At 38.4% G+C, this 13,484-nt stretch overlaps 1 protein-coding gene and 1 long non-coding RNA gene across 2 annotated transcripts in view; both read right to left on the reverse strand.

Moving 5' to 3' along the window:
• Positions 1-12,336, reverse strand: part of LOC140211561 (receptor expression-enhancing protein 5-like) — a 42,171-nt gene extending 29,835 nt beyond the window's left edge. Inside the window, exons 1-2 of the mRNA XM_072281394.1 lie at positions 11,929-12,336; positions 11,289-11,382 (exon numbers count right to left, since the gene is read on the reverse strand). Of these exons, the coding sequence (XP_072137495.1) occupies positions 11,289-11,382; positions 11,929-12,046 (212 nt within the window). The 5' untranslated portion in view covers positions 12,047-12,336. The remainder of the gene's footprint in view (positions 1-11,288; positions 11,383-11,928) is intronic.
• LOC140211382 (uncharacterized) lies at positions 1,812-9,981 on the reverse strand. Its single transcript, XR_011889441.1, has 3 exons — positions 9,762-9,981; positions 3,038-3,224; positions 1,812-2,212 (listed from the first exon to the last, which is right to left on the reverse strand). It is a non-coding gene; the product is annotated as an uncharacterized lncRNA (long non-coding RNA).
• Positions 12,337-13,484: the final 1,148 nt, after the last annotated feature.

Raw genomic sequence — 13,484 nt, forward strand, 5'->3', positions numbered from 1 at the left:
TAAAATAATACACATATAAATTAACCTAATGACTGAGTGGATAAAACATACCTACATAAATAGCAAAGACACAATTAGACCAGCGAAAAGCCAAGTTTTATCTTGGATTGTGCTGAGTTAGCCAAGGCAACAGTCTGTGCTAAGATTAGACTCAGGATCCTGGAAATAGGGAAGAGGATTGGTACGACAACTGCTGCGCCCACAACGGCAAGAAACTGCAGAGTGTTGTGGATAGAGCTCTACACATTATGGGAATTCACCTCCCCTCCACAAAATCACAAAAAAAGCTTGCAGTGTAAAGTACTGAAACAATATCCACTCCCTAACTGGTGACTCTGAACCTATTTGCCTCATTGGATTACAATTACATCCCTTATTATATGGGCCACACCCAAACAGGTTATTTCCAATTAATGATTTTTTTAAAAAATCTAACAGCAATGCAAATAAATATCTTGTAGTACATCATTCTTACATTTAATATATGTGCTAGACATTTCACAAGGAGCAAAGAAAAATAATATTTACTGCTAAGATGAATCTAGCTTAAAAGGAAGTCATGTTGCCTGCAATGAATAGGCTATATGGCCCACAGTCTGAGAGCCACTGCACAGAAAACCTACATCCTAATATGTTTCACCGTGATCTAGAATGGCAAACAAACATTCCGAGTTCTTCATTAGTTTTTGTTTGGACGAAATATAGAATACTGTACATCATTATGATCTCATTGAAACCTATCAAGTATTGACTCAGAATACAAGGATGCCCCTTCAGATCAAAGATGAGGAGGAATTTCTTTAGCTAGAAGGAGGTGAATCTGTACAGCTCTTTGTCATAGATGGCTGTGGCGGCCAAGTCATTGGGTATATTTAAAGTGGAAATCAATAGTTTCTTGATTAGTAATGGAGAAGCCAAGAGAATAAAGTTGAGGGGGATAATAAATAATTCATGATTAAATGATGGAGCAAACCCGATGGGCTGAATAGCCCCATTCGGTTCTTACACCTTGTGGTCGTTGTATGTTCAGATAACTTAGCAGGTATACAGCTAAAAATATACAAGCAAACCTTTGCATTTCTCTACTAGACCATAAGTGACCTTGATCGAAATCATGTGAGAGCCATGCTATCAATCATGTTCTGCTGTGAAAAAGGCCTAAAGTATGGAGAGCAAAATAGCAAAAGGGAAAATTTCTATAGCAGAGGTGAATAGCAGAATATACTGAACTGGTGAAAAATCAAAATAACATTGTGTGAGTTTGCTTCAGTTATTTTAATAATAATAATAATAATAATTAGACAACTATTATTCCTATCTAATTCCACATACATAAAAACTGAAATATATTTGAAGGACTACATTTTCCGGTAAACTAATGCACCCAAAGAATCACATATTTTATATTTTCAAACTATTTTACTAAGTTTATTAATCTCACCCATAATTGTAGATACATGATTTATGCTTCCAACAGCCATTGTATGTATATTATTCTAATGCATTTATCTCTATTAGTAGGTCATTCAGACTACTTGCCACAAGAACATAAATGACAGAGAAATAAATTCTATAAAATAATGAATCTCAGAAGTTAAGAGATTTCAGAAACATGTTTGGGAAAAGGTTTTCAGATGACCTACATTAATCTTAGTTAAAAAACAGATAGTGTGATGTTCCACAGATATGACAGCGGTCTGCTTCTCATCAGGGCCCATTCAATATGCCTTTTGATAAAGAGCTACCTTTAAGTACATCACATGACATTACATCATAATTTTTAAAAATGCATTATGTCATCATCTGCATGATTGAAAAAACACATTGGTTTTCCCACCTCCTGTAAACCTCTATAATTTCAACATCTGTTTGAAGGTCACAGATCTCTTTACAGTTTTCATTTTATTCCAAAACAAAAGCACTAATCTTGCAACCCTCCTTACAGTCTACAACTCCCTACTTTCGAACAATCCCCATTAACTACACACTATGTTTGCCAGGCTGCTGTACAAATTAATAAATAATCGCTTTCCCAGTTCTGACAACAGATATTTGGCACGGAATATTAACGCTGCTTCTCTTTTGAGAAATGCTACCTGACCTGAGTGTTTCTAGCACTTTGGTCTTTTTTTTTCCTTTGCACGTTGGATGCTCAGAAGGTCTTCTTCTGTTTTTATGGGTTCTATTGGTTTTTTTTTTGTTTTGTGGCTGCCTGAAAGGAGATGAATCTCAAATGTTATATAAAGTATACATAATTTGAACTTCATTGTAGATTTCCAGCACTTGCAGGGAGTCTTTGATGTTCACTTGTATATAGTGCTTTGAATGCTCTAGTTTATTTTGAAAATACAATGGATTCCAGTTAATTGGGCTATCGATTAATCAGGGCAGCTGCTTATTTGGGACAACCTTTAAAGAACAAAAACTAATCAAGAAAACAGCCAGGATTCCTTTTATTTATTTGGGACACTAATCCACTTAATTGGGCAGGAGACTGTTGCTAAACAGTTTCTAACTAGTGTCAGTCACATGCACTTGTATGGCTGTTTGACACCACACCATGCTTGGAGTGAACAGTTTTTAAATAGTGCCAGCTGCATGCACTTGTGTTCAATATTGATTTTGTTCATTTGCAGTCAATCAAAAGAACACACAGTATACACTGAATGAATTCCTCCGTTGATAACTATTAGGTATCACATGATCGGCAACAATGAATTATCAATTGAGGCAGGTTTCATAAAAACAAACAAACATTTATTAAACTCTGCTCAACAATAACGAAAAATATTCAAACGACTAACTTAACCGGAAGTTAACTGCTATATGGCAACTCTGGGACAGTTCTTAAAAGGGTAAATGCGAAAACCATTCTTAAAGTGGTAAGTTGGAACCCAGTCTTAAAATGGTAAATTTGAAAATCCAAGTGATTTACACAGTCAATAAGGAGAGACTTCTCAGGAAATGGATTTCTTCGAAGACGTGAGGTTACTGCTGATTCTCGACGAAGGAAATAAAACGGCTTAAAGGAACTGACCTTTTTCCTGGCGAGTAGACACTGCTCAAACTTCACTGCTCTTGCAGGAGTTATCTCAGAAACAGGTCACCATATTCTGAATGAAACCTCAATAAGGTCGATCCTTTATTAAACCGCCAAACAACTCCAACTTTATTCGATCCTTCAGGTTTCCGTCCTTTAGTAAGGTCTTCACTCTCCAATACTACTGCAAAGGTAAATCAAAAATTCACCAACAAAGCTGGCAGCGATTGGTGAAACTGCCGGCACAACGATTTTACCTTGCAATAGAAAGTAAAACTCCATTTTAAAATGAAACTGCATCATGAGATGAATACGCAGCATAACGGAGTAACTAACAAAGCAAACAACAACTCAACTGAAAACTAACTGCGTCACACCAAGGGTCTCCTTTATACCTTTTGAGAACAGGTCATCATGTGACCTCACACTGGCGGGAAAATTACATCCTGCTCATAGGACGGTCACACGGGTTATGTAACCCGACTAGGAGTTGAGGATGCCATTGTCTACCTGCTGAACCGTGTCTATGCCCACCTGGACAAGCCAGCGAGCACCGTGAGGGTCATGTTTTTTGACCTCTCCAGTGCGTTCAACACCATCTGCCCTGCTCTGCTGGGGGAGAAGCTGACAGCGATGCAGGTGGATGCTTTCCTGGTGTCATGGATTCTTGATTACCTGACTGGCAGACCACAGTACGTGTGCTTGCAACACTGTGTGTCCGACAGAGTGATCAGCAGCACTGGGGCTCCACAGGGGACTGTCTTGTCTCCCTTTCTCTTCGTCATACCTCGGTCTTAAATTACTGCACAGAGTTTTGTCATCTTCAGAAGTTTTCTGATGACTCTGCCATAGTTGGATGCATCAGCAAGGCAGATGAGGCTGAGTACAGAGCTACGGTAGGAAACTTTGTCACTTGGTGTGAGCAGAATTATCTGCAGCTTAATGTGAAAAAGACATTGAGCTGGTGGTAGATCTGAGGAGAACTAAAGTACCGGTGACCCCTGTTTCCATCCAGGGGGTCAGTGTGGACATGGTGGAGGATTACAAATACCTGGGGATACGAATTGACAATAAACTGGACCGGTCAAAGAACACTGAGGCTGTCTACAAGAAGGGTCAGAGCTGTCTTTATTTCCTGAGGAGACTGAGGTCCTTTAACATCTGCCGGACGATGCTGAGGATGTTCTACGAGTCTGTGGTGGCCAGTGCGATCATGTCTGCTGTTGTGTACTGGGGCAGCAGGCTGAGGGTAGCAGACACCAAAAGAATCAACAAACTCATTCGTAAGGCCAGTGATGTTGTGGGGATGGAACTGGACTCTCTGACAGTGGTGTTTGAAAAGAGGATGCTGTCCAAGTTGCATGCCATCTTGGACAATGTCTCCCATCCACTACATAATATACTGGTTGGGCACAGGAGTACATTCAGCCAGAGACTCATTCCACCGAGATGCAACACAGAGCGTCATAGGAAGTCATTCCTGCCTGTGGCCATCAAACTTCACAACTCCTCCCTTGGAGGGTCAGACACCCTGAGCGAATAGTCTGGTCCTGGACTTATTTCCTGGCATAATTTACATATTCCTATTTAACTATTTATGGTTTTGTTACTATTTAATTATTTATGGTGCAACTGTAATGAAAACCAATTTCCCCCGGGATCAATAAAGTATGACTATGTAACACCTCCCTCCAAAAAAGAAAATTTTGGTCTTTTAGGAGCAAAATTTTAACAACTATTCACACAAAAAATACAAGTGTATAAAATTTACAACATACAGTCATCTTCTATTTTTGTTTTTCATCTTTCTCAAAAACACTAACGGATTATGATCAATATAAATTATGAGTGGTTTCTGAGCAGTACCAACATACACTTCAAAATGTTGTAAAGCCAAAACAAGAGATAATAATTCCTTTTCTATAGTTGAATAATTTCTTTGATGGGCATTAGATTTCTTAGAAAAGTAAGCTACCAGATGATCAACTTCATCACCCTCATCCTTTTGAAGTAACACTGCCCCTGCAGCTTCATCACTAGCATCTAAAGCTAATGAAAATGGGTTTTCAAAGTCAGGGGATTTGAGCACAGGTTGACCACATAGTATAGTTTTCAATTTATCAAAGGCCTCTTGACAAGGCTCTGTCCAAACAAACTTTTCATTTTTCTTCAAGAGGTTAGTTAATGGAAGGGCAATGTTAGCAAAATCTTTACAAAATTTTTGGTAATATCCTACTATTCCCAAGAATCTTCTGAGAATTTTTTTACCAGTTGGAGTGGGTACCTCTAAAATTGCCCAAACTTTTGCCTGAACAGGAGCTAATTTTCCTTGACCCACAACATAACCAAGGTAGGTCACCGTGGCATGACCAAATTCACTCTTAGCTTAGTTAAGTTAACTTTTGAAAGTCTTTCAAATAGTTTCTCCACCGCAGTAATATGTGCTTTCCAAGTATCATTTTCTGTAACTAAATCATCAATATAGGCCCATGAATCACAGTATTAATCATCCGTTGGAAAGTACTTGGTGCATTCTTCATCACAAAGGGAAGAACGTTATATTCATATAACCCAGATGGGGTTACAAATGCAGAAATCTCTCTACCTCTATCCGTCAGTGGAAAACACCAATAACCTTTTAACAAATCAATCTTTGTAAGGAACTTTGCTTGTCCAACTTTGTCCACACAATTATCTACCCTAGGGATTGGATACGCATCAATTTTTGTCACAGCATTCACCTTCCTGTAATCTGTACAAAACCGAATACTATTGTCTGGCTTAGGCACCACAACACACGGTGAACTCCAGTTCGAAGCAGAAGGTCTAATAATACTATTCTCTAACATACTTAATTTCTTGTTCAGCAAGTTCACATTTTTCCCTGTTCATCTGATATGGATGTTGCTTTATGGGTTTTGCATCTCCAACATCTACATCATGCGAAGCTACGGTGGTTCTTTTAGGAATGTCTGGAAATAAATCCCTATATTTAAAAATTAACTGTTTCATCTGCTCTCTCTGCTCTGGCTGTAAGTGAGCTAATTTCTCATCAATATTTTCCAGAATTGTTGAGTTTGGTAATCTGGCAGAAATAATGTTGGGTTTGAAATGAGTTTCAGATGAATCATCCATTAAATTCGTAGTGGGATCAGACTCATTATTATTGACCACAACAGTCATAGTAGCAGCCTGTTTCTCATAATACGGTTTTATCATATTTATATGACACAGCTGTATTGGCTTTCTTCGATCTGGGGTTTTGATCACATAATCCACATCATTAACTTTAGATTTAATCTCATAAGGACCATGAAATTTAGCTTGTAATGGGTTCGTTTGTACCAAGAAAAGAACCAACATCGCTTAAATGACCTCATTCTAGCTTCCTTATTATACCAAGTTTTCATTTTCTCCTGAGCCAATTTTAAATTTTCCTTGGCTAAGCTACAAGCTTTATGTAATCTTTCTTTAAATTTTAAAACATAATCCAACAAATTAGTGTGTACCTCTTTATTAATCCACTGTTCTTTCAACAAGGCCAAAGGTCCTCGCACTCTATGCCCAACGACAATTTCAAAAGGACTAAAACTTAATGATTCCTGCACTGCCTCCCATACTGCAAAAAGTAGTAAATGTATGCCCTCATCCCAGTCATTTTCATTTTCCACACAATATGTCCTAATCATAGTTTTGAGGGTAAAATGGAACCTCTCCAAGGCTCCTTGCGATTCTGGATGATATGCAGATGAGGTAATCTGTTCTGCTCCCAGTTTATAAACTATCTGCTGGAACAATCCAGACATAAAGTTACTACCTTGATCAGATTATATTTCCTTAGGCAACCCAAAATAAGTAAAGAATTTTATAAGAGCCTTTATTACAGCTTTAGCTGTTATATTCCTGAGTGGTATTGCCGCTGGAAACCTAGACGCTGTGCACATAATGGTCAGCAAATATTGATGTCCAGTTTTAGTTTTTGGCAATAGGCCTACACAATCTATAATAATTTTGGAAAACAGCTCACCAAATGCGGGAATAAGTTGCAGTGGGGCCACTGGAGTAACTTGATTAGGTTTACCCACAATCTGACAACTATGACACGTCCTGCAAAATGTCGCAATATCTTTTCTTAAACTAGGCCAATAAAAATGCTTAATAACCTTGCTCATAGTTTTCTTTACACCTTGATGGCTACCCAAAGGCATACTATCAGCCACAGTTAAAATCTCATTTCGATAAACTTTAGGAACTACTACCTGCTGATTAACTTCCCATTCCTCACTTGCAGGAATTGTAGGTGATCTCCACTTCCTCATTAATACTCCCTTTTCAAAATAATATCCTACCTGCACCTTCTCAATTTCACTATCTGGAAGAGCTTGTTCCTTTAACTTGATAATCTCAGGGTCTCTACTCTGCTCTGCTATCATCTCCTTCCGAGATAAAGACAAATCTTCATGGCAGGCTTACTACAATAATATTGATCAAATAATGTAGGTAAGAAAGTTTCTGACACCTCCACAAAATTTGAAACCCGAGTTGAACAGTCATGGGTAACAGACCCATCCTGCACATCAATCTTTTTAGCCATAGCTCGGGTTACAACACAGGAAGAATCTGTGTTAGAATCCATCTTTGGTTCCTCAGAAATAGGCCTTATTTTCAAATGCACTTCAGGAAAAACTTGTCCATCTGCTAAGTCATTCCCTAATAACAGAGAAACAGCATTCACGGATAAACTGGGTTGTAGCCTTACTTGCACAGGTCCTGTAACTAACCCTGACCTTAAATTTACTCTATGCAAGTGTACCGGCATAAGGGCACTCCCAACTCCTCGTATATAGTCTACCTCATCAATGTCAGACTCATCACTATACTTTAGAACACTGTCTAATATAAGTGATTGAGAAGCTCCAGTATCCCTAAGTATTTTTATTGGTACAGGAGTGGATCCCTCTTGCAAGGATACAAATCCCTCGGTTACAAAATGTTCATATCCCCTCTTAACTTGGGCAGACTCTGACAAAACTTCATTTGTATTTATCGAACTCTGTGGACTTATAGGTATTTCAATATGCTGCACACAAACATCTGGGACTGCCTCCTTCTCCTTCTTTTTCAATCGAAAACAGTTAGCTATTACGTGTCCAGGTTTCTTACAATAATTACAAATAGGACCAAAATGTCTTTCCTTCACTTGCCTCCCTTCATCCTTACCTTTCTCACTAACTTCAGATTTAATTTCTGGTTTACCTTGACTCTCTGTGCTATTTTTCCTTTTAAAAGTTCTACCTGGAGAAAATTTACTCTTATGAATTAAAGCATACTCATCAGCTAATTTCGCAGTCTTCTGCAATATAGCAGTATCCCTCTCATTTAAATATGTCCTTACTTCAACAGGAATGCTCCTTTTAAATTCCTCCAATAAAATCAACTCTTTTAATTTATCATACTCCCCATTCACATTTTTAGAGGAAACCCATCTTTCAAAACACACAGATTTCTCTTAGGCAAATTCCACATAAGTTTTTTTTCCACGGATTTCTTCAAATTTCTGAATCTTTCTCTACAAGCTTCTGGAACCAGTTCATATGCATTCAGTATATGCTGCTTCACAAAATCATAATCAAGTGCTTGGTCAGCAGTTACAGCTGTATAAACTTCTTGTGCCTTACCTCTAATTATACTTTGTAACATCACTGGCCATTGATCTTTCGGCCACCCTGAACTCAAAAGCAACAATTTCAAAATATTGGAAATATTTGTCCGCTTTTGTTTCATTAAATGGAGGAGCCAAAATAACTTCTCGACTAGCAACAAACTGTTTCCTAGAACCAGAGGACTGATTTTCCATCCTTAATTTCTCCATTTCTAGCTCAAATTTCCTCTGGTTATCAGCTTCTCTTTCTTTAAATTCCCTTTGTTTATTTGCCTCTCTTTCTTCAAATTCCCTTATTTTATTTGCCTCTCTTTCCATCAATTCTGCTTTAAATTGTTCAAACTTTATCTGTTCAATAAGTAACTGAATTTCCAGTTTACTCATTGGAAACCTCCCTAACACCTCATCATCAAACTTTCCCGTACTTATATAATGTTCTGCTATTTTCCTCTGAATTATTGGTTTTGTTCCTTTAAGGTCCAACTTTCTAGCAGTCTCAGACACTTCACCCTTTTTCGCCTTTGCTAATACCTCCAGGTCTGGCAATTCCATAAATTCCTCAATATTCATTGCTGCCGAATACCACCCACAGACCAATCAAAAAAAAGAATCGGGTATTTCCCTTTTCCAAATCAGATTGATAATTAAACAAGCACTTAAACTCAAAATTGGAACAATTCTGGACGAGCCCCCAGTTTTATGTCACGTGATTGACAACAATGAATTATCAATTGAGGCAGGCTTCATAGAAACAAACTCTGCTCAATTTATTAAACTCTGCTCAACAATAGTGAAAAATACTCAAACGACTAACTTAACTGGAAGTAAACTGCTATACAGCAACTCTGGAACAGTTCTTAAAAGGGTAAATGCCAAAACGGTTCTTAAAGTGGTAAATTTGAACCCAGTCTTAAAATGGTAAATTCGAAAGTCCAAGTGATTTACACAGTCAATAAGCAGAGACTTCTCTGGAAACGGATTTCTTCAGAGACGTGAGGTTACTGCTGATTCTCCAAAGGATTCATGACGAAGGAAATAAAACGACTTTTAGGAACTGACCTTTTTCCTGGCGAGTAGAAACTGCTCAAACTCCCTGCTCTTGCAAGAGTTATCTCAGAAACAGGTCACCATATTCTGAATGAAACCTCAATAAGGTCGATTCTTTATTAAACCGCCAAACGATTCCAACTTTATTCGATCCTTCAGGTTCCTGTCCTTTAGTAAGGTCTTCACTCTCCAATACTACTGTAAAGGTAAATCAAAGATACACCAACAAAGCTCGCAGCGATTGGTGAAACTGCTGGCACAACGATTTTACCTTGCAATAGAAAGTAAAACTTCGTTTTAAAACGAAACTGTGTCATGAGACGAATACGCAGCATAACGGAGTAACTAACGAAGCAAACAACAACTCAACTGAAAACTAACTGCGTCACATCAGGGGTCTCCCTTATACCTATTGAGAACACACTGGCAGGAAAATTACATCATGCTCATAAGACAGTCACAAGACACCCACGGGGTATGTAACATAGGAACAAATACACAGTTTTATATAGCACAGTAGTAGTTTAACTACTGTACTATATAAAACTGTTCTAATTTTCATTTAAAATACATAAATTGTTATTTAGTTAAAAAGGTAGCTTGTCTTTTTCATAACCTTTTAACTATTTCCATGAAATTTCTAATTGGGGCAGCTGCTTTAATTGAGCCAAAATGTGCTGGTCCTTATGTGTCCCAATTAATCGGAATCCGCTGTATATCAAGCTCTTCAAATAGTTCAGTACTAAATGCAAATCTTTCACATTACATTGAAGCTAGAAAGATCAATTTCTATGCTCGGATGAATTTGATATAGTGGCCAGTGGGACTACGATTAAAGATTAAGTTGAGTAATCCAGGTGAGGTCACTTCTGAGCACTACTGGGAACTGCAGGATGTGAACAATCAAATGCAAAATTGATTTAGGTTAAGGCGACTGCAACAAGATCAAGGTTAGCACAGTGGAGAGGCGATCCCCATATTACAGAAGGTTTGCTTTTCTAGAAAGCGGTCTATATCACTATTTCACATAACGCAAAGCAGCGTCATCTGCGCATGTGTCAATAAATACAAACTGAAAAATTATCGTTTGGATTTACTTACTTCCCACAGAAATATGACAATTCCGTAACGGCAAATTTCTATAACCCAGGGGTTGCCTGTATATGTTAACTAGACAAATATGTAAGAGACCGGTGGACAATTGACACTTGTGGAATGGAATACAATCATGATTTAATAATTTTAAAGGATAAAGTAATAAGGGTACTGAATGTAACATGCATTTTAGAATATAATGTGTTCATTTAAAGAAGAAATGGGGGCACGATTACCCATAAACAGAAAACTATTAAATACAAATTTAGTACAACATCCTACCAAATTATTCCACAATTCACAGAATGTCTCGATATTTAAATATGTGGGCCATTCCCGTTTCACAAACCATTAATTCATACAGCAAAACAGACCAGCTCTGAATCGCTAATAGAGATTAAAAACTTTACAGATTCAGATTATAATAAAGCGGATGTCACTTACGATACATAAGCGGGGTAAACGAATCCGATCAAGTTGCAAAGTAAAGATGCTGCATAGCCGACTACAAGGTAAATGGAAATCAATCCAATGCAGGCTGCGAAAATAAACAGAAACACCGTAACACAGGGCACATTAACGGCTTCTTAGCTATATCAAAGGAAACCAGTTCAACAACAGGGCGGAGGCAGGGTATTGTTTACCCGTCGGAGCCCGTTTTCTCAGCAAATGTCGTTAACAGACCCAAAGTAACAGTTTTACATGACGAATCTTTTCACTGTAGTTTTCGACATCGGTGAGTTGGCATATAAAAGTAACATTGGCAGCGACAGGATATTAAGCATTAATCTGAAATGGCCACCTCGCCGTGTTAAATTACGGCAAAAAATATGAATACACGCCACTTCGTTTATAGAAATACTCACTATTCGCACGATGATTCGCAGTCCCGATCGGGACACGTTGTACAATAAAGTACAAAATCAACTGAACTATAATCGGACACTGATTTTACAAATCATCTACTTAAGTAGCATATAGGTGATGCTGTTTCAAAGCAGACTATCTGCCGTTTACCATTTAATAGCAATAGAGTGTTGGAAATAAACGCAGCACAGGTTGTCTCCACCCTGCGCTGACTCACCCAAAGCGATGTAAGTTCTTTTAATTCCCGTCTTGCTTTCGATTTTCCCCAAAACATCCGACAACAGATTTTTCTCCTTCAGGAAGTTATCCAGGCGCTGCATAATGGAAGCGGCCATGACTTTCACTGGCTCACTCAGTGTTCGCAGGTTGCAACACTGATCTCAAACACTGCGACTGAGAACGTCTGCAGCAGGCAGAGCGGGGCGGGGACGCGGGGCGCGTCGCCGATTTCTTCCTCCGCGCCGTCTGTCCGAGGACGTCAAACCCCGGACGTCACAATATCCCCGGCCGGCTTTCTGTCCCATAGCGGGGGGCAAAGGGGACCAGGAGGCACACTTGTTTCAAACATGAACATCCATATTCGTTAATATGCTCGACTTCCTATCGTGTTCTTTTTGATCGTAACTTCTGCGTAAATGTTTATAGTGTATCTTCTAAATTTTCCGTGACCATGTTTACGTAACAAAGTTGCCACACTTGTGATTTCAGGCCTGGTTCCTGACTATCATGGTAGAAAAAAGACTTACAACATCTTGTTTCTCTGAAGTTTTAATTTTCAAGTTTAAGATTCACTTTGAAAATATTCAGCAATACAGCAACGATTTGAAGAGAGGATGGGAGTAATGGATCTAATTGAAACAAGAAAAAGACGTTGGCACAGTAATGCATGGGATCTGTGCTTGGCTATCATTTTGTAGGGAACCTGTGACACTAAAACTCAGACCAATTTATTTACATAAAGTTACATTCCCACTCTTACCATAATCTGGAGAAGACCACGAACTCTCAAAATTGCCTGGATTTCTTCATCTTTTGAAGAAAAGGTGCATCAGCTTGCATGTGGCCAATGGGGAAGAAAGAACTGTTGTTAATTCTGTGGTACCACAGTATGTCAGCTATATGCTACTTAAAACGTTAAAGTAAAATGTAAGAAAAACTCACAATTTCAGTTTGAAGAACTATCAAATCCTCAACCATGCAGACTTGAGGATGGATGGGAGGTAATTTGCAAAATTTCTCTCTCTCTCTCTCATACCAAGCTAAGAGAAATAATAATAATGCATTCAAACAATAATCAGAGCAGGCAGCCATCAGAGAGTCTGCAGATGCTGGAAATCCAGAGTAACACACACAAAATGCTGGAGAAACTCAACAGATTCAGGCAGCATCTCTGGAGAGGAATAAACAGTGGATATTTTGGGCTGAGACCGTTCATTGGGACAAAATTTCTCCAGTGTTTTAGCTATCAATTTCTTTTCCAACTTGACTTTCTGAACTCAAAAGATATTCTTCACCCTTGAAAATTAAAGCTGTAAACTGATAGTCATCTTGGATAAGGGGAACATATTCCTACTGTATATGTCAGTAACTGTCCTAATAGAAGGTTGTACATTACAGCACAGTACAGGCTTTTTGGCCCACACTGATCTTTTAACCTACTCCGGGATCATTCTAATCTTTCCCTTCTCCATTTTTCTTGTGTCTATGTGCCTCTCTAAGAGTCTCACAAATGTCCCTATTGTATCTGCCTCTACCACCACCACTGGCAGCATA

The sequence above is a fragment of the Mobula birostris genome, chromosome 17, assembly GCF_030028105.1.
Source record: "Mobula birostris isolate sMobBir1 chromosome 17, sMobBir1.hap1, whole genome shotgun sequence".
NCBI classification, from domain to species: Eukaryota; Metazoa; Chordata; class Chondrichthyes; order Myliobatiformes; family Myliobatidae; genus Mobula; species Mobula birostris.